At 36.5% G+C, this 22,712-nt stretch overlaps 1 protein-coding gene across 9 annotated transcripts in view; it reads left to right on the top strand.

The window, feature by feature from the left end:
• Nucleotides 1–22,712, top strand: part of DLG2 (discs large MAGUK scaffold protein 2) — a 2,435,891-nt gene that overhangs the window by 1,249,030 nt on the left and 1,164,149 nt on the right. Inside the window, exon 1 of one of the 9 annotated variants that reach the window (XM_053560240.1) lies at nucleotides 11,691–12,118. The exons of 7 other annotated variants lie outside the window; for them this stretch is intronic. In XM_053560240.1, the coding sequence (XP_053416215.1) occupies nucleotides 12,041–12,118 (78 nt within the window). In that variant the 5' untranslated portion in view covers nucleotides 11,691–12,040. Of the gene's footprint in view, nucleotides 1–11,690; nucleotides 12,119–22,712 lie in introns of those variants that run through there. One more of the 9 variants, XM_053560243.1, reaches the window with a different exon arrangement.

The raw sequence follows: 22,712 nt of genomic DNA, 5'->3' as shown, positions 1-22,712 counted from the left end.
TAGATGTTTCCCAGGCTGGACTCAAACCCCAGGCCTCAAACCCCCTAGCTCAGCCTCTCAAGCAGCTGGGACTACTGGTATGCACCACCACCCCTGGTTGTCAGAACCTAACTTCTTATTTTTCTTATGTAACCTGCTTTCATTATTTAGGCCAATGGTGAATTCAATCTTCTAGTTTCTCAGGCCAAATACTTGGAGTGATCTGTGCCACATGACTTTCTCTTACATTTGGTGTAGTGGTACAATCTCTCAGGTCTATCTTCAAAATGTGCCTAGATCCCAAACATTGTTTTTTATTTCCATGTGGATTGTCCAAGTTACCCTTCCCTGCTACATTGATAATTGTAACAGTTCTTAACTGTTCTCCCTGCTGCCAGCCTTGACTCCCTAAAGCCAAACCTTCCAAAACAGCAGCAGGAGTATTCCTATTAAAATATTAGTCGTATCATGTTATTACTATGAAATTGCTTTCCTTTTCCTTGATAGCAAAAGCCAAAGTGCCCACAAACGTTTATGAAGCCCACGAGATCTACTTTCCATATTTCCTCCTTTGTCCATCTTTCTACCTCTCTGACTTTATTTTTGTACCATCTTCTTCCTCATACTGCTTCAGCTACACTGGCCTCCTTACGATCTTCAAACAAGTTAGCCAAAGCTTTTCTTAAAGACTTCACATAGAATATTCTTTTCCTAGGGATCTTTCTGGCTTAATGTCATTTTCTTTAGCTCTTTAATCAAAAGTTACTTGTCTCAGTGAAGTCTACGTTAATCAACCTATCAAAAATTTGAGCCATTCACAAGACCTTTTATTCACTTATCTGTTCTATTTTTATCCTTAATATGTGTCACTATTTTAAAGATTATATTTTCCTATTTATGTTTTGTACTGTCTCTTCTTTACACTAAAATGTAAGCTCCAAGAAGTCAGGATTATTGTCTATTTTTTCAATGTCATGTCCCCGCTATTTAGAAACAGGCTGTTGCATAGTGACACTCAAATAAACATTTGTGGAATAAATGAAAAACAAAGATTATTTCATCATGTTGTTTATAAGACATACATAATTTTGACTTTTCCATTGCAATTAGAATATGAATATATCTAAAAGTAACATACCAGGACCACTTTTATTTTCCGTGTGAATCTAGAAATCTCCCAAAGTACATGTTAACCTTCTAGAGCAAACTGAAGTAGAAAATATCAAATAATTGGCAACAAAATTTCCCCTTTTCAAAAGCAAAAAATAATTATCTACTTTAGAAGTATTTACAAAGAAAATTTAGATGCCTCACGTGGAAACTATTGAACATAAGGAATAATCAGCAGTTACAACAACTGAGAGAATTACATTTTGAAGAAATTAATTTAATGAAAGTTTCAGAGAGATGATAAAACAAGATGTTAAAATTATTGAAAAGACATGGGAAAAAATAGAAACTATAAAGGGGCTGGGAGCAGTGGCTCACGCCTATGATCCTTGCACGCTGGGAGGCTGAGACCAGGGGATTTCTTGGGCTCAGGAGTCTGACACCAGCCTAAGGAAGAGCAACCCCATCACTACTAAAAATAGAAAACTGAGCTGGGAGTTGGGGTGGGCAGCTGTAGTCCCAGTTACTTGAGAGGCTGAAGTGAGAGAATCTCTTGAGCCCAAGAGCTATGATGTCACAGTACTCTACCCAGGGTGACTGAGTGAGACTCTGTCTCCAAAAAAAAAAAAAAGAAAGAAAGAAAAAAAGAAAGAGAGAGAAGGAGGAAAGAAGGAAGGAAGGAAAGAAGAAAGAAAGGAAAAAAGGAAAGAAAGGAGAAACTAGTCCTCTGAGCTCAAATGTTTAGCTGCTTTTGACTCCTTGTTCTAAGCCTATAAAGCACAGGCCAAATTTTATAGTTTCTATATCCTCAGTTATTCCTTGTTTCATTCATGAATTAAATAAACCATTTTAGAAGCACTTGTCATGCATCAGGCATTTTATTTGGCACAGAGGATGTAATGTTAAAAAGACAGGTATGATATCTGCTTTTGCAAAATGTCCCAAAAGAAAGCAAAGAAAACACATATGTTAAGCAGATGATTGTCAACATGAGAAATTTTGTGAAAACATGTATATTTGTACTAAAGGATTGATGCAGGAATCTAAACCTAGTCTAGCTATCAGAATGTTTGTTATATTGCTCCTTGCCTTTATTTCTGCCATCACTACACTAATTAAGACTCTCATTATCTCTACCAACCTCCATTATTTTCCCTAATCTCTAATTCTGACCATATCTGTCATGATTAAACATGTATTGTCATTGTGTAATTGTAGTAACCATTTCTGCCTAATCCCCCACTATTCCTCAAACACATCTCATCTTTCTTTCTGCCTTTTGTTCATGCTGTTTCTTCTGAAAACATATAATTCTTGTTCTGATATGTTTTGTAAGTGTTTCAGTGGTAAAAATACTTTATGATTTAGTAGGCCAGGTACTTTATGCATCTTTATGCATATTTTGACTTCATGTAAAGATGCTTAATATGAAGTAACTGACATATAGAATGCAACTACCAAATCAATCTCCTTATCTTTTCTTTCTAGTAAGCCATGAAGAATATAACATGATGATGCTATTATACATTTTTTAAAACTGTATATATTCTTTAAACTGGAGAGAGGTTGGAATTAATATCAGGAATATTTTCAGTAACACTATCTGCAATTGACATTTGAATCGAAGATTTCAGCAGCTGCTATTTCTATTTTATGTAGGTGGCAGAATGGAAAGTGTAATTGTTTGTATGTTTTCATTAGTGGGTCTTATTTTTAAAGAAATAAAAAAGATTTATTATTTATATATGAATTGGTTTTACTTATTGAAGTTTGAAGAAAAGATCACTTGTGCCTATAGAAGGGGAAGGCTTACAAAGTGAAAAATTTGACAACTTGTAGGCCATGAATCAACAAGTGTCAGTGATTTACTTTTACAAGTGGTGTTTTTTGAAGCACTCTTGTTACATTGACTTGATTTATCTTTTATCATATGAAAATGAGTGTGAGGTAAAGGCAGTATTTTACTGTTAGTAAAATAGTAAGGGGTAATAATGCATCCTCAATATGCATCTATATACTGTCTTCCTTTCTTCTCTCAAGAGCATGGAACTGTTTAATTCAAGAAATATGCTCATTCTTTTTTTTATTAATTTAGAAAATAACTATTAAAACATTCAAAAAATTATTGAGTAAGTACCCGGTGAAGAAGACTATTTTTATCTCTGAGGATACAAAAATAGAAATAAGGTATGGTACTTTTCTTAAATGGTTCCTAGGCATTTAGGGGGAAATATAAGTTTAAAGTAATCACAGATAAATGTAATATAATAAGAACTAAATCTGAGTTATGTACAAAGTGTAACAGGGAACATAGAACCTTTCCTTGGAGGTTATCGCAGAAGGCATCATAAAGAATTCTTAAGCCAAGTCTCCAAAAATGTGTAAAGATTGGTCATATGTAGAATGACAAGGAGCAAGAAATGAGGTGAAGGGGTAAGAGTACAGAGCAGAAAAAACAAAGTTGTATGTGCACAGGTATGTCATGAGGACAGAAAATAATTCTGTGAAGACCCAAGGAGATGGTATGGCAAGGCTTCATCAAGAATGCCCACTAGATTTGAGACATAATTGTCATAGAGATTAATTCTTGGGTCGTAAGTGTCATAGACTAATCAATTATCAGAGCTCAAGAGGAATTTAGAAATTGATTATGTAATCTAATAACTACAAATAGGATAACTGGTAGAAATTAAATTAAAACTTAAGAAAACTGTTTCCAAAACTTGCACCTACTTCCATGAATTATAGAAATAATTTTGGTATTGCAATAGCAAGAATCCTAGACTGCCTAATCAAATGATAATTTGTAGAAGTTCCCATTCTAAAAGGCTTAGGCTAGATAAGTAGTGTTTAAAATGTCGTCCTTGCTGTATGTTTTGAGAAGACATATAAATTAGAAGAGGTTGAATTGCATTGTAAGCCTAAATTATTCAACTACTCATCCTTAGCACCTTTGTAATAGTTAAAAAAAACAAACACACACTATGGATTCATTCATTTCATTGTTTGTACCACGAGTCAAAGTATGTTCCATTAGATACTCATTCTTCATTGGCTGTGGTTTGATGTTCTCCTGAGAATACTCTCAGAAAAGAAAAAAATCTATACAAAAAGCTCAAGAAATATTTATTTGGCTCAGGAAAGAGACACGAGGGAAAATAAAGTCTTTAAATTTATTAAATATTTTATGAGTTTGGAATCTGATTTGTTTTCTTCACTAATGGCATAGAAAAAGAGAAAAAACTTAAGAAGGAAGAAAGTAGACTTTTTAACAGGGAGATGATTAAATACAAATATAAAGAGAATTTTAAAAAATCATTCTTATCTGCTTCTTTATAATAGTAAGCATTTATTGTCTATCTAGACTAATGCATTTTTGTCTTGAAGATTAGAGAATGAATAAAAATAAAAGAAATATTTTTATTGTACCCCTAATGTGTCAGGAACTACACCAAATAATGTATATATGTATTTTATTTGCTCCTTATTCTCTCAATGGAGCAGTGTCCATTATTTATAGAGTTGGTATAATTTGTCCAAGGTCAAAATATATGGTGGTGGTCTATCTCACGCTAAGTTTAGATTGTTATTATGGTATAGTGACTTTTGAATAGCATTTTAGATAGGTGACCTCTTCAATCTCTTATATGAAATATTTAGCATTCAGTCTTATACACTTTTTTGCAATACATATTTATTAAACACTAAAGCCTTTTGTGCAATCCAGTTAAATTTTCCAGTTTGATTTTGGAGTTAGAAGCCTGCCACTTTGATTTGTTTGTGTTATATATAATGATGTCCTGAGCAGTGAGTTCTTCTACAAACTATGATATCCCAGGGGTGTATGGTACTAAATAAAGGCCCTCGGGTAGGAGTGCAGGGATTTGATGGCTGTGCTGGGCAGAACACTTGAACATAGGATCACCAAAGAAAGAGAAATGAAACCAAGACTCCTGCATAAAACAGAAAATTTGAAAGGATTCTCATTAATGAAATGGCTTCTAAGCAACTTCATTAATGGGAAGCAACAAGGAATTATTTCTATTATGAATGAATAAAAAGTAAATTTAGGGCGGCGCCTGTGGCTCAAGGAGTAGGGCGCCAGTCCCATATGCTGGAGGTGGCAGGTTCAAACCTAGCCCCGGCCAAAAACCAAAAAAAAAAGTAAATTTAAACCCCTTTATGTAGGGAGAATAGCTACAAGACAAAAATTGATGAAAAATTGCTCCTGGGGGCGGCGCCTGTGGCTCAGTCCGTAAGGCACCGGCCCCATATACGGAGGGTGGCGGGTTCAAACCCAGCCCCGGCCAAACTGCAACCAAAAAATAGCCGGGCGTTGTGGTGGGCGCCTGTAGTCCCAGCTACTCGGGAGGCTGAGGCAAGAGAATTGCTTAAGCCCAGGAGTTGGAGGTTGCTGTGAGCTCTGTGAGGCCACGGCACTCTACCGAGGGCCATAAAGTGAGACTCTGTCTCTACAAAAAAAAAAAAAAAAGAAAAATTGCTCCTGGATTAGTGAAATCTCTGGGCAATTAGCAGAAGGAAGTGCAAAAATATTCTGCATAAACAGTTGTGCAGCTATAGGTTCCTAGGATTCCCACAGGAAGTATAACCTTGCTAAAGACCTCAGAATAAAAATGTACAATGAGATTCAGTAACTACCTAACATAATTGAAATCGGGAGGATTGGCTTACCATGAAAATTAGGGAATAGATGTATCTTCTAACAACAAAATGTAAGTATTTTTAAGTTAAAAAAAAGGATAGAGAATAGAATAAACATCAAAAGAGAATAGAAGACTATGATAAAAACTAGGTGGATTTAAATATATATATACACACACACATACGTATACACACACATACATAAACACAATATCTAAAAATAAAAATATATAAAACAATTCATTGAAATAAACAGCCTGTAGATAGGTAAAAATATAGATTAAAACTTGAGATAAAAATAAAAATCTAAATATAGTCAATCTAGTAATCCCGCTACTGGTTATCTACCCAAAGGAAAATAAGTTGTTATATTAAATTTGAATATTTGAATATTTATCACAACACAATTCACAATTGCAAAGATAGGAATCAACCTAAGGGTTCATCAGTTGATGAGTGCATAAAAAAATATGACTCCACAGAGCCTGGATTACTACTCAGCCAGAAAAATGAATGAAATAATGAAACAATGCCTTTTGTAGCAACTTGGATGGAACTGGAGAACGTTATACTAAGCAAATATCCCCAAAATGGAAAAACAAATGCCACATATTCTCACTTATAAGTGGGTGCTAAACAATGGATAAACCCAGTCATATAGTCATGTAAAAGACATTGAAAACTAAGAAATGAGGAGGATGGGAGGGGGTGAAAGATGAAATACCTCTCTGGCACAATGTACACTACTCTGGCGATGACCACACTGAAAGCTCTGACTTTGGAATTTTTCGATTCATCCATGTAATAAAGACACTTTATCCCCTTTAATATTTTGAAATAGAAAAATTGAAAAAGGAAATAATAATTAGATCTGAAGTTATAACTCTGAAACCAGCACAGAGGAGAAAGAAGAACACTATAAGATATGTGAACTAATATGATCTATAGATTAAAAAGGCTCAGGAAAAATTATGACAGAAATTTAGAAGGAGAGAATAAGGATTACGTACAATAATGAGCTCCAAGGAAAATTGTTCTGAAAAGGAAATATAGTGAAACTATAGTTGGACAAAAATCTTTAAAAATTCAAATAAACTATAGAAAGAAAGATATTTCTGATAATGTAACAATTACATTGACAGCAGGGATTGCATCCAAACAGAAAAAAAAAAAAAAAACGATGCCGGAAGACAGTGTCTGATAATACTTTCAAAGTGCTGAGGGAAAATCATTGTCAATCTAGAAATCTTTCTATTTATTTCCAAAACCTAAGGTGAATGCAGATAGTTCAGGAAACATATAAAAATATCATGTTTAATCATCATAGGCTTTTACAGTGAGACTATTAAAATATGTACATATGTTAGAAGGAAATTTAATCCAAAGAGAAGGGTTAGGATGCTAAAAATAATGATGAAGAAATGAGATGAATTTGAAGGGGTGGGGAAATTTTATATTATGAATAGTTGATTTGCTTTAAAACATTTCTTTATATATGGAAAAATATTAAATCTGGGTAGTAAGTAAATGGGTAAGTGTTAGTTTCTTTACATTTCTATTGCCTAAATATGTTATGATTAAACATTTAAAAGAAAGGACATGTGAGATATTCAAATGCTGAAGAATTGGTTTTGATGAATTTGAGAACAGAACAAAGAGAGGCTTTGCCTATTAGTAATTAGAGTCAGTGGGCTTGTTGTTTAGACTGACTCAAAACATTTTTTTCACTCTTGTCTATAATTAGTTGTCTCTTTGGTGCAGAAAGAAACAAACTGGGCCAGTTTGTATACATGAACTTTAATATACATATAAATTCATAGTGACCATTTTTCCTCTTGCCCATAAAGATAAAACATGAAGTGATATTTAGCTATTCTTTTGCCTTTTTAATACATCGGTACTCATTATTGTAGCATTTTCCAGCTAGTATTTATTACTGGGTTTATCTCATATATAAACAAAACAAAAGTAATTTTCTTCCTGAGCTCCTAGATTATTTTTCTCACCTCCATAACAATGCCATTCTTCATTGAAATGTATCTGTGTCCCCAACTATATAGGACTCTTTCAGAAGAGGGATTGCATTTATTCATTTAGAGGTCCCCAGTGTTTTATACATAGTAGATACTCAGTAAATTTTTGTGGAAAAGTGTTGGTTGTCTTTTCATCACATAAGTAACAACAGAGAATGTTCTCATGCAGATGAGCCACATGACACAGAGAGAGAGAGCAAAATATCACTGTTTTTAGCTCCTTTCTCCCCTTTATAGAAGTAACTGACATGAACACCTTGGCATCCCTCTGAACTCAAGTTAAATGTTATGTTTATGTTCTTTTACTCATCAATTCCATTAGTGTATATTCTTCTCTTACTGTTTAATAATTGGCTAATATTCAGTGTTAGCAAGAAGGTTATCAAACATGTCTATCAAATGTTCAAAAACACAAAAATCCTTGTATGATTAATTTTTACATGAACTTATTTATGTCTCTCTATGTCTTTTCTTTGATCTATATTCAGTTGTGAACCTAGACAGCTTTCAAGCTACCAGATATTAATTTCTAGGCCTCAATTTCTACTCTTACTTTTTTATCATTTTCTATGAAATATTTAGATGATTATTAAAAGAAAACCATTCATGATCTAGGTAGAAATGTAGTTGTATAATGTTTAATGGCTGATGGAAACATTGCATTTACCTTGAGAATTCAGAGAAAGCTCACCTGGTGTATGTGTGTTGAGGCATGAACCCAAAGCTGCTTAAAAGGATTCATGTTGCATCTCAGACTCAGCTGCACTGGTAGGTTCCTGTCATATGGGAAGTATTAGAAATGAAATTATAAAGGAAAAGGTTTGGGTAATTATATATAGACGGAAAGTGTCTGAAGAATTTGTTTACTTAAACAACAAAGCTACCAAAGTTATTTATCCCAATGAGCAGAACAGTGTTAGAGACCATTAAGATGAACTGTAGGCAGCTGCTACTTTCTTTGCAGCAAGCACTTCTGTCCATGGAGAACAGGGGAAAGATGGTTGTATAAAGATGGCAATGACTAATTCAATTAGCATTACATTCATCTTTCCAACGGTTCTTGCAACTGAAAAGGTATGGATATTCTTCCATCAATTCCTTAACTTTTCTCAGTTTGTGGATTTTCCTATTTTGTCATACATGCATACAACAAAACATTTGAATATCTACATTTTGCTAAGCATTTGCATAACAAAGCATGGGCCCTGACTCCTCATTGCCTTTTCTATCTTTGACTGCCTATTTAAAGAACATTCCATATAATGTGATATTTTAGGTTAAATCTTAGCTGGGAGGCCTGATTTATTTGCCAAAGAATTCTACCTTGGAAAAGTTTTTAAAGCCTCTTAATCAGGTAGGTGAAGAAAGTCATTAAAGTTTCAGCATAAAAGCAAAACCAATAAACAGAATGATCAAACATCACAGATCTCTCCAAACTTCAGTTTTATCAATTTAGAAAATCTGCCTTATGAAGTAAGTTGTAAAAATTATTTTATCATCTCTCAGTCCCATCAGAGTAAAGTAATGATATCAGTGGTTTGAAAATTCAATGTATTTTCTGTGTCTTCTTTATTGTCTGACATCATCTTAAAATGTTAAAAACAGACTCTTCTAGTCATTAACTTAGGGAGGATTGTTTCTCCCATTCTTTTATATACTTATTTCTGTTAGTGGCATACTTAGACAAATTTGTGTACAGAAATAATAAATACCTTTAGCATCATAACAATATTAGGATAAGCTAGAGTCCTGGTGAGTAGCTCTTTGAAAACTAAGCAGGAGTTATCATGCATTTATTTGTTGTATTTCTGAGACATTTTTTCTTCAAAGTATAGGGTGTAATATGGAAAACTTGGTCCGGGGGTTGCCTAAGAGTGTCAAAAGGAAATTAAAGGAAAGTAGTTCTCCTAGGAGGTGAGAGCACAGAAGAAACCACTAATGGCAAAAGCAAACCCTGGGTGGCAGCTAGGTGAACCAACAGAGGCACAAGGAACTAGCTGCCCCAAGGGTGCTGCTGTTGGCTTTTCAGAATACTGAATCTTTTCACCATAGCCGAGGTCCCTGGTGAGCAATAGAGATTTCTACTCAATACTCACAGAAATAACCACAATTCGAATTATAGACTACTAGGCAGGAAGGGCCTTAAAAATTATCTGCCTAACTCTTTTAATTTACAAGTGAGGAAAATTGAAGCCAGAGAGAAAAAAGAAACACGTTAGCAGCAAAGTCAGGGTCAGGAACTAGGTTATTGTTTCTTCAGTAAACACACAAATTAAATGCATTACACTAAGCATTGCCCTAGGCACATGGGTTACCTTCCTGAGTAAACACAGACAGATGTTCTAACTCCAGTGTTCTATCTGACACCATCTTGTTCCATGTTCAGTTATCTATCAGGATATCCCATATACTTTATTATACACTTTTTTGGTTGAATGTAGACCCAACCCTCTTGAGGGATTAAAAATCAAGTTGCCTCTCTCTGCTTTGTCATTAATTGTCCTCATATCAAAATTGAGTACATAGGATTCATGCTTCTCCATTCTTGTGATGCTTTACTAAGAATAATGTCTTCCACTTCCATCCAGGTTAATACGAAGGATGTAAAGTCTCCATTTTTTTTTAATAGCTGAATAGTATTCCATGGTATACATATACCACAGCTTGTTAATCCATTCCTGGGTTGAGAGAGGGAAGGAGGGAGAGGGGTGGGGCCTTGGTGTGTGTCACACCTTCTGGGGGAAAGACATGATTGCAAGAAGGACTTTACCTAACAAATGCAATCAGTGTAACCTGGCTTATTGTACCCTCAACGAATCCCCAACAATAAAAAAAAAAAAAGAGAGAGAAAAAAAAATCAAGTTGCCTTGTTGAGAAAAGGAGTTCTTTTCCAAGTGTGTGCAAGTGTGTTAACATTCTTTGATCCATAAGTCCTTATGGGTACTCCTCTCAGATCAGCTGGAAAACATTTACTGGATTGATTCTAGTTGTGTGTCACTGGATTTTCTTGCCAACATGAGCCATTTATTTTTTGTCCTCTAATTGGACTGGCAAAAGGCTTAAATACTATCTCATCGGAGAAAACAACAGTCTCTTAAAATTGACTTTACCTTAAAAATGTCTAACATGACAATCTAAACTCTAAATAAGATAATGGAAGTACCTGGTGTTAGACTTAAATGTGAAAATTCTTCAAAGGAATGTAGGTTAAGAGCTGCCATAAATCTGCCTTCCTGAAGGTGATATTACAATTGTCCATTTAACACTGGATATCATTACAAGAAAACCTGGGGGTAAAAAAAAAAAAATAGTGTAGATTGCTTGATGTTAGTCTAGCACTAGATTTAAACCTCTCTCCATCTCCTAGTCCCCATGTTGAAAACCTGTGCTATAAAGAGGTCTCAGTTCTTTTAGAGGTAAAAGCAATGTTTTAAAACTAGAGACCTACATTCAGGCAGGCGTGACAAGATACTTCATTCTACTCATTTTGTCTTATGTCCCGGTTGAAATAAAGTATTTATTATGCGAGTTATAGATAAGGCTGGCTGGTGGGCAGAGATAACGACTTTCCTGGAGTTGGGGGTGGGGGTTGGGGAGAGAAGAATGCTTGTGTTTCCAGCTTCTCTAACAGCCTGATAGTCATCACAGAGAATGTGAGTCGGGTTGGGGATCCGGGCACACCTGTTTGTGCCCAAAGGGCCAGATCCGTGGTGGCCCTGCCTCTCCCCGCCCGGCAGCTCTCTCCCCGCGGTGCCTGGCCGCTCCTGTATTGGCTGATTTACCTGCGAGCCTGTATGTGGACCTGCCTTTCCGCGGCCACTGCCACCAGCACGTACTGTCAAGACAGGGAGCCAAGCCCGGAGCGCACCGCCCGAGCCTGGCGCAGGAGGTGAGCCGCCCGGACCCCGGCGTGCTGACTGCGGCTTCCCTTCCTCTGACACGCGTGGAGTTGGGTGGCGACCGTGCCGGGGAACTGCAGACAGATGCTTAGCCGCCTGGATGTGTGTGAGCTGGCTACGAAGGCAGCGCCTGCCTCAGCCGGCCCTCCTGCTGGCGGGATGTAAATATACCTGCAGACTGGCCAAACAGGACTGCCTCCCCCTCCTCCCACCCGCTCCCTCTGCTCACAGCATGAGAGGAACTGAGAAAGCAACAGCCTGCAAGTGACAGCTCCAGCCCGATTCCGCTCTCTCCGAGCCGAGCGGCACGTTGATTGTGCAGCAGCTTCGTTGTGAATTCCTTCCACTGGCCCCGCTATGTTTGCCTCTATCTGGTATGCTAAGAAGCTGGGTCGCAGGTTCGTGCACAATGCCAGGAAGGCGAAATCGGAGAAGGTACGGGATGAGTGGGGTTGAAGATTCCCTTTTCCATTTGCCACTGCCTGCTCTGGAGTGTTGGTCTTGAGCTCAGACGCTGCCTTTATTAGCTCGGGGCGAGAACTTGCCTCTCCTTGGGAATGTGGTCCATGCCCCTGAGAGAAAGGGTAACTCTCAAAGCCTAGCTCACTTGGGAGGGAGAGCATTTAGGGGTAAGCAGGATCACTGGCTATTTGAAATACATGGTGGAGTGTCTCCACAGGCACTTAACATGCCTTTGAATTACAGGAGGAAAGCAGTTGAGCAGCTGTGATTTTTGCCTGTCCAGGGAGCTCTCTGGTGAACTTGTTGCTACACTGCATTATTTTTATTACTGTGATCTTTGGTTCTGAGGTGGACATCATAAATACCCGAGTCTTTCTCAGTGTTCTAGTGTGTGTCCTAGGAACACACATTCGAGACTCTCAGTAACATTGACCGCATTCCACAGGGGTGCTTGATATGGTTTCAAATCAACAAAGCCATCATTCCAAAAGTGTTTACAATGAGGAAGGATTATATTAATAATTGGGTAGTCATGGCCATTTAGAGAATGGTTTTGTATTTCTTTTATTCATCATGACAAGTTGTTTCCAGTAGTTTAATTTCTCTAAGAAATAAAAATGGCCTGTAAGTTCTAAGTATGTTACAGGCTTGGAGAGAACAGAAGATGATGGCTTACATCTCTAATTTGTCCAGTCCTATCTGAGACACTGGCTGGCCAAACTGTCATATTTAGGAAATTGGTATTCTATTTGATAGCTGTTGGGGAAATTTCCAAAGGTAATAATATCTTCTGAGATGCAGATTTTCCACATTCCTCTGAGGATGGGATCCTTGGCTCAGTCTCCTGTTTCCCTACTTATGAGACCGGCCCAGAGATGAGCCATATCTTCTGGTCTGGAGCACAGCCCTTTCTCTCACCTACAAAGATGCCTTCACTTTAACTTGCTGTTCAGTCCTTCAGAGTGGCAATGTTGGTAAAATCAATAAGAATGAAGTGATGAACCAAGATAAGATTGTAGTGTGAAAAGAGAAAATATTGTTGTGGTTATAACTTTATGACTCTAGCCTTTGAGAATGTTCAGATCACAGGATTGCAGAAAGATGACCAAATTGTTATTTAATGGCACTTTTGGTGAAGGAGAGGGAGAGGGGGATTTGGGTAGAATTTGTCCCTTCCCTATTCTATATATCAGAGATAAAATGACAGTGTACCTAACTATGATGTACAAGTACCATATATATTGAACAGTAGGCTTTTTGAGTTATTTTGTTTTGCTTCTCAAGAAAATTTTTAAGGAAAGAGACTTGCAAGTAGGTCTTTTATTGGAGCAAATGTTTTGGAAAAGTGCCTTCTTCCTACAAAAATTATAGGTTGTATGGATGAGAGGAGTGTCAGGGACCACAAATGGTTCTAAAAACCCATGGGAGATAATTCCCATACCAAATTAGTATGCAAAGAAAAGTTGAATCTCCCAATGCCACTTGATTCAAGCTTAGGTCCAAATGTGGAAAATGGAAGCTCTATGAAATATAGTGTATACAGCCTAAAAGGATGTTAATCTAAAAAGTAACAAGGGCTTCTGGTTCTTGAGTATGGGAAGAAGCTAGTAAAGGGACTTTGAGTCTCCCATTTGTATCTATGATGGCTAATGCTTGGTACAAGCAAGAATAAACCAAACATGAGGTTAAATGTTTTAAATCCTTTGTATTACTTAGAGACTAAGATATATGCACATCAGGAAATCAAAATTAGAGAACTGAAGTTTTGTTTTTGAGAGATAAAGAACAAAGGAAAAAATATTAACTCTATCGTCCTTGTGCTAGCCAAGAAATCTATGAGGAGTTAATTTTGAACACTAGGTAATGACAACCAACATGAAAACTGCATCTCATTATTTTTGTGGAATTTGTATTCATAGAGTTCCTGGAATAAATTAAAATGTGTGTTACCTTAAAAAATGTAGGCACTCCGTTAAGGCTTAGTGAATGGAAATAGTTTATTTATTCTGTGTGCCTAATTTTATAATATGCTTTATTTAAACCAACTATTGTAAATTAATATTTCTGGAAGTGTTCAGTAATATACTTTAGATGAGAAGACAGTTAACAAATATATTACAAGCTGAATTCATATAAAGTATTCCTATAGCATCAGAGGCCAGAGTGACAAACAGTGGAGGAAGTAAAGTGCTACTAATGACATGTTGCCATGGTATCATTAAATGGAGAAAGAGGCATAACATAAAATTATCATGGTAGTTTTTTTTTAAGAAAATGACCAGTATACTTAATTGTGAAAAGAACTATAAATAAAGAGTGTTTTGTTTTGTTTTTTTGTAGTAGTAGTTTGTTTCCTCCTGATAAAACAACCTACACCCATCTTAGCCAATCTATTCTATTTTAACATTCAGGCATGGTCTGATAAATACTTTCTTCAATGTTTGTGTTAATCAAACAGCTCATTGGGGATGTGCAAGCCTAAATGCCATCCTAACACTCCATATGCCTTATTCCTAGTTGCTTGGCCTACTGTTTTTACCTCATCTAATGTGAGTAGAATTCAATAGCTTAGTGGAATGTCCATCATAATGATCACACCAATAATAATATTAATAGCTCCTGTTCATACACTTTCTGCACCAGCTGCTTTATGCATAAGATTTAATTTAATCCTCACAGCAACCCCATTAGGTATAAATTTTTATTTTGTAATCCCAGAGAGAAACGTAGTTAGCCCAAGGATTAGTGGTAAGCGTCATTTCTGGAATTTGAGCCCAAGTCTGCCTAAGATGGTTATTTCAAAACTAACTCCTTGAGTCTCTAGCGCTCTCTTCCATTCAAACATCATTCTCCTGGATCCCTTAACCTGTCTTAGCTGAAAGAGGTTAACCACGCTTTCTTATCTTGTCCCTCTTATTTACTCTAGAACTCAAAAATCATGAGGTTTATAGAAGCAAAGTTACTGATTGTGTAACTCAACCCCCTTATTTCAGATAAGACTCTATCCTAAGCTATCTTGAATAGACAGTTGTCTGTCCTGTTAAAGATTTTACACTTTTTGCCCTCACTAGTTGGATAAATGCAGCAAGTATTGTTTCAGCACCTGTTATTGCTTTTAAATAGTTTGCAATTATCATACCATCACAACCTATACATTCATTTGTACTCAATGCTTATTCCCATAGACTCTAAAGATGTCTTTCATCAAAAAGGACCTACATGCTTAGAAATTGTAAATGTGTTCTCTTTTTAGATTAATTCAAAGATGATAGGTGATTCACAGTGACATTTTTCTGAAAAAGAAAAGCAAAAGGTTCTTATTCTTTCATTAAAAAGACAGTTCCATTCACACCAACAAATTCTGTGAACATAATTATTTTTAAAATAGTAGTGTAAAATAAAGATTGTTTGGCTGGGATAGAATATCTTCATTCAAATAATTACTTTTACCTTCTTTTGTTTTTTTTTTTGACCCTGCGTAATTAATTCAGAAGTTAGAAGTTTACTTTTATGCCTGTTGTCACATTTCAACCTAAATTGTTTAATTTAGTCAGTGTTCAAACTGTCTTACTCTAAAAAAGGCCAGCTAAAGAAGTTTTAAGATAAATTTAAAATGTCATTTCTGGTGACATAATAATATACAAGAGTATTAAAATGCCTAAAGTTGTGAATCTGTACTCCTCCCCCATCAGATATGTATTGCTTTTTAATTTGTTTTTGTTTTAATTTTTAAATTTATTTATTTATCTTTTAAGTGTGTACTATGAAAAGTGCATGCATGATACCCTTCGGAAAGACTAGTATCAATTTTAACCATCTAGTAGGCACAAGTGGATGAGCTTGGCAGTTATATACAACCTACAAGTGATATAACCAAGCCCTGTATCTTGACATTAGGCCATATTCACCTTGGAAAATTTTTTAAGAAGCAAGACACCAGTTCTACCTTCCTCTCCATTACACCCAATAAATTAATTCAATATAAATTAAAATGAAGGACAAACTAGTAGGGCATTTTCTGGAAGTAGAGAGAATTTTCTACTGGGTGATCTTGGATATAGTGTAAAGAGCTCCAGGTTTAAGGTGATGACTGAGAGCAGTGGTTCTCAGCCTTCCTAACGCTGCGAACCTTTAATATAGTCCAAAGGGGTCGCAAACCACAGGTTGAGAACTGCTGACTTGGAGCAGAGTCATTAGTCTTGCTCTTTGCTCTCCAGTCTGAAGCCAGTCACTTGAGTTCTCTGGACATAGTTTTCTCACCTGTCAAATAGAAGTAACATATATGTTTCTTTATATTCTCATTGTCAGGATAACCACCAAACCCCTTAATAAGCTATACACAGCCAAACATGATATGGCCTCTGTTTTCTTCTCTACCATGATATCTTTTTCCTCTTCCGTGAGAACTCGGAGTCCAGCATTCTGATCTACTTCTAAATCCCTGAATAGTCCATGCCCTCTCCAGCTTCTAGGGTTTTGCCTAATCTGTTCAACTGAGTAGCTGACCACAGTTTAGCTTAGGTCCTCTAACCTTAGGTGACATCGCCATCAGTAGGAAGCTTTCCCTGGCCCTTATAAGCCCAGAAATAGTCTTCCATCAGCTCTCAAAGCAACTTGTACATGTGTGGTAATCATCCTCATTTTTTAAAAATCCTTATTAGATTCTCTGAAATGAAAGGCTGTCCAATTTTATTTACCATATTTCTAGGGTCTAAAAGAATGCCTAGCACACCCTTGTCTTTCACATCCTATTTCATTGATTCTAAGGTTGTCATCAATTTTAAAATGCACCATTATTTCATGTATGACTTAAAAAAACAAAGATTACCAGTAGAACTATGGCATCATTAATTGCAAGATGCATCTTGATTTCACAGATGTTAAAATGTGGAAAAAATTATTCATTTTTAGAATCAATAAAGCATGGGCTAATGCTGAAAGAATGAATGCATTTGCTTTGAGAATAAAATGAGTTAGTATAAATAAATGCTCAAAATATTACACATGCCATCAAATCACTTTTATTTCTTTGGAAATAATAATAATCATTTATATAGGCAATTTAATAGGTAACTCTAAAGCATATCATCCATTTTTATCCTATGATAGACAGACTCACTGACCATTGTGTTTGATGCTGGATTTAGGAAGGCAAATGTTGGAGGGAAAATGAAAATGAAGAAATTCATTTCTTCATTATGGAAGAAATGAATTACAAGCCATAATCTAACTGGAGCCATTTATATTGCAGAAGAGAAAGCTTAAGAAGCCTCCCATACTTTTTATATGTCTAAATGACCACAATCGTTAATATTTACTCAATCTGTTCTATGAGCTGAGAACTGTGCTAATACAATGGTGCCTTGAGATCATTAGGGATTAGACATCATGTCTGGGATTAGACACCATGTATGACTCTAGAGCTGAAGCTCTTTTAGTCAAGAAATAAGACTCTGTAATTGTGTGTGTACTGTATATTTTACATATATACATGTATGTGTGTACCAATATTATATATCATATATATATAATGATGTATACTTACAATGACTTACATACCAAGTTTATTTTCTCTATGAAAAAACTAAATAAATTTTAAATGTAAAATCTGAAATTTAACTTAGGCATCAGAAGAAGTATCCTGATGTTTACAATTAGCCATTCCTTGATGCTCTTTTTCTATCTATTTTTGCCCTACGGTAGATTGAAGAGTAGTAGTCTGATGTGGAGAGAGGGATGAATCGAGTGTCCTCTCTGGCCCCTATCTTAGAGCCTCGTGAGTCTCTGAAAACTCCTGGGTTGTAAGCAGCAGCATGACTCAGCGCCCCTGTCTGCCTAGCTGCAGTGACAGAGAGGACAGGTGTTTGTCCATGCGGAATGCAGCTCAGCAGCTCCTCCATGTCACCTGGAAGGTGAATCAAACAGCAGATTGCAAGTAGTACCTGTTCTGCGGTCCTAACCCTGTTGCCCGCCCAGGCAGAGCACAAAACATAGTTGCTATTAGGTCATAGAGGGGAGACAGAGAAAAAGGACAGATCAGAGGGAAGATAAGAGCAAGAGCAAGACAGCAGGTCACAAAACCAATCATAATTAATTGTGGTAGTAACGACTAAGCAGTTTACACTGTGCCATGCACTTTACACATATCGTCTCATTTAACCCTCAGTACAACCTTCTGAGACAATCCTACCATGAGCTCCATTTTATAGACAAAGAAACTGAGGTATATGATGTTAAAGGATTAGCCCAAGATCAGGAGCAGTGGATCCAGTATTTAGGGCCAGCTATTGCTGAATCTAAAGCCTGTGATCCAAACCCTCAGACCGTGTCTTCTTCTTTAAACCTTTCTTGAGTTGGTGAACCTTGACTTCTGTGGAAAATGGACAAGCTGAAAACAAGACCCGTTTTCTCACTGGGGAAATTCAGAAACCAGATATTGTGTATAGATAGTGTTACTTCAGTTCAGTTAATAGAACTTTAATTGTAAAATGTTTTTTCTTGATAAACTTTAGAGTGATCTTCCTCTAACTGGTATCATCCAGTGATACATATTATATTGAGATATGAAGATGAAAGAAGTAATTCTCCCATTTAGCAAAATTAGTTCAACCCTGATGATTATTACAGAGATAAATTTGATAATCAGATAATGTACATGTTTTATTTGTGCACGTACTGCATGTATGTGGTTTTTATTAAAGCCATCCCTCTTTAAATAATCCCTTGTAGTATTCACTAATAATTTCATCTGGGGTAATATTATCTCCTCAAATAAATTATTAAATCTTTAATCAAATTATTAAGCCATTATAAATTCTTTTTCATTCATTTGGGACACTTAGCTCCTAGTAGGCTCCAAATGAAGCCTGGTTGGATGATTCACTTGGATGGAATATTCTGAGCCATATGCAGTGTAGAAATTAAGACTAGATTAGGGGTCAGTAGGCCTGGGTATTAACTGGCCACCACAACCTCTCCTATCTGAACTAAGGCTTTTCATTTTTCTGGGCCTACGGTCTTCATTTGCAAGCAGATTCCTTCTAATTCAGACATTCTTTGATTCTTATTCTGATTTGCTATAAGACTTCAGAGTCCTTAAAGGGAAAAATTTGTATTTGAGTTTACATTCCCTGCACCTGGAAGAATATCTCCTAGGAACAACTAGGAAAATATGTGTCAAATGAATATATACAAAAGGCCTGGAAGTTCCTCGGCCATTAGTAAGAATATAGTGGATGATATGCCCATTTTCAAAGTGGGAGCAAGAGGATAAAAATCCAGGGGTCTCTTCCTTTTTAATTAATTGTCTTTTCTTTCTTTGAAGAAAGAAAGAACGTGAAGCATTTTATTACATTGGATTCAAGCACCAATTCTCTTCCTTTTTCACTCTCCAAGCTGCCAACAATGAAGTGAAACAATCAGTGGCTAGCGTAATACCAGAGTCCTCGTCAGACACCAATAACGACAAGTCAAACTATAAAATTTTCCAGCGATTGTTCCACATGCCACAATATTGCAGGCTTATATAAAAAGTTTATTCCTTGAACTCTTTCAAGTTGAAAATTTTAATTATTCAGATTGAATTGTGTTCCCACCCCTAAATTTATAGGAGTATGTGGAAACCCTAATCTTCACTGTAACTGTATTAGGAGATAGGGCTTGCAGGAGGTAATTTAGGTTAAATGGGGTCATAATGGTGGGATCTTAATCTGATCAGATTGGTGGTGGCCTTAGAAGAATAGGAAGGGGGAAGTCTCTCTCTTTCACCCTCTCTCTGTCTCCAAAATGTGAACACAAAGAAAAGACAGCTGTCTGCAAGCCAGGAAAAGAGAGCTTGCCAGAACAGACCCTACTGGAATCTTTAATCTTAAACTTTTTAGCCTCTAGAACTATGAAATAATAAATACTGCTGTTTAAATAACTAAGACACTGCCTCCCACTCTTACCGTCATATATGATGACATCTAATGAGGAATGGTTTTCTGGTGCCTGGGATCAGTGTCATCACTAGGTAGAAATATGTAACCAGATGAATGTTCTTTTTTGTCCAAAGTATGTAAGTTCTAAGAAACAAACAGCTTCTTCAGAGTCAAGATTACCTAATCTTTTGAAAGAGCCAGATGTTATTAAAAATTGAAATATATGTATTAAGAAAAGGGGGAAGAAGTACCAGGTAAAGGGAACGAATAAACTGCTTTTTGAAAATCACTATGCTTGTCTTTAAATTCCTTGGCCTAAGCAACAGAGCAAGAAAAGTAAATGCTATTCACCCAGCAAATCTAATAAAAATAAATACACAAATCATAAAATACTATTCATCCATTCTACACCTACTTGTTACTCTGATACACAAACGAAATTTGTTGATTTTCCATATCATCCACTCCACTGATCCTCAAAATTGACTATATGCAAGTGTCTACTAGGAGGAGGGTTGCTAACTTTTCACAGGGTTTGCAACAATGTATGAAAACGAGCACTGTAGAAACAGAAGGTCAGTGTCCTGGTATTCCTGCCCTTTTTAGCAGATAGAGTATGCCATTGACATGAGAAAATTTGGTGATTCCCCAGCACAAGAAGGATGAACACTGATGTTCTGTGGGAGAGGAATAAGTGTGTTGGGGCTGGGAGTTGGAGGAAGATGGTGCTTGGGCAGGTGTAGAAAAAATAAAAAAAATAAATAAATCTTTTCCTTGTTTCTTCCTTATATGATCATTCTGACCCAGAACTAACTTTTGTTTGTTTATTTGTTTCCTAAGCTCCTTGTATAAGTTCTTTGTCACCTCTAAGGCCCTCTGCCTTCGCCCACTGTGTGAACCCTCTTGTTGGTATGCCCATGAGCAGCATGGCAGTGAAAGACTCCAGAGGCTTGGTTTCCAGTCTCACTCAGCCCCTTACTAGTTGTGTGACCTTGAGAAAATAACTTTGTCTCCTTGATTATTAGATGTTTCATGTTTTAAATATAGTGATTACCATCCTTGTTTGGCGTTTTGATTCAATGCAAACTCTGTAATGTCTCCAGCCTGTTGTTAAACCCGTAATATTTCTTTCTTTTCTTTCTTCCTCCCTCTCTCCCTTCCTTTCTTCCATTCATTTCTATACTCTAGCTAGTTTCAGAATGGATTGCGACTCAGTTTTGATACCTCTTACCCTACTGCTCTTTCAGGTCTTAGAATGGACTTGCTATCCTATTCTGGTTTTATAGAATGAAAAGGTGCATAATTATTTCTCTGCTGCTGCTTACAGGAGAAAAAAATGACTGAGGACATATTCTTTCATAGATGAAACTTATTAGTATTCCGACTCTGAGGGAGTTCTGGGGTTTTATTTACTTTTATATAATTTTCTAGATCATCCTTAAGAAAATCATTCAAGCTGCCCTCTATCTTTCCCACACCTTTCTCCTCTCAAAACAAACCACATAACTTAGAGAGTGATTCTTTGTGTCTGGGGAAGGTCAGTTAAGATACATCACTGCTCATTTCAAAGCATGTGGCATATGCTGAAACAACTCAAGGTGCTCATCTCCCAGCCGGTAAATACATCACCTCACCTTTGTTGCTTTATTTCTTGTCTTGGGGCAGAGGGGAAGAATATCGTGCAGAATATTCATACACTGAATTTCAGAACTAGAAAGGACTTTCCCTTCACAGATGATATATTAATAGTAACATAAATGAATTCTTAATGAATCTTAGTATAGGCCAGTCACTATTCTGTAATTTTACATGTGCAAACTCAGCCAATCCTCCCAATAGCCCGATGTGCTAAATATCATTATGTCTACACTTTTACAGATGAGGCACAGGAGGGTGAATTGATGTTTCCAAAGAAGCACAGTAAGCATGTTCTAATGCCAGGATTTGAACCCAGACAATCTGGTCCTGAGCTCACATCCTTAACCACAATACTATATGAAATCCCATGTCTTTTAAATGAGTCAACTGAGTCCCCAGAGATTGTGCGGTTTTGGAATATTTTGCTTGATGTCTCCAAGTGTTGTTGACCAAGTTTGGGAGTTCAACCCAGATAGTCACAATCCCAGTTCATCAGCCTCCTGGCTCCATGCACCACTGACATGGATGCCCCTACTTTTATTTCCATGATCAAAGAAATTCAAGCACTACCTCTCCTTATAGGCTTTGATAAATAGCATCTGCTAAATTTATTGTATCAAAAGTATTATTGGTTTTATTCATATTTTTGAATGATGATATTGGTAAATTTTGGTGACATTTTCAATAAATAACTGATCTAACTTTACCATGACTTGAGCTATGTTTCCATTAACAAAAGAAAACAAAAGTTATCCAACAGGATGGCATTTGGAAAATGATGCCACACCAGTGGTTGCAGTAATTGCTACTTTGGATGCTCCTGCTGTGAATTGAATGGAGCCACGTTGGATCTATTTCTTAGAAATAACCATCTTTATTACCTCTGCTCTAGGAGGCAAAATTTTGAGATCTTTAGAGGCAAATATCTTCACTAATCAGATTCTCCTCTCTGTTTTCATTTCACAAGTAATCCTTTTCCTTGTTATCACCATTTTTAATGTTCTCAGATT

The sequence above is a fragment of the Nycticebus coucang genome, chromosome 14, assembly GCF_027406575.1.
Source record: "Nycticebus coucang isolate mNycCou1 chromosome 14, mNycCou1.pri, whole genome shotgun sequence".
In the NCBI taxonomy this organism is placed as follows: domain Eukaryota; kingdom Metazoa; phylum Chordata; class Mammalia; order Primates; family Lorisidae; genus Nycticebus; species Nycticebus coucang.
This window is presented reverse-complemented; position numbering and strand designations above follow the sequence as displayed.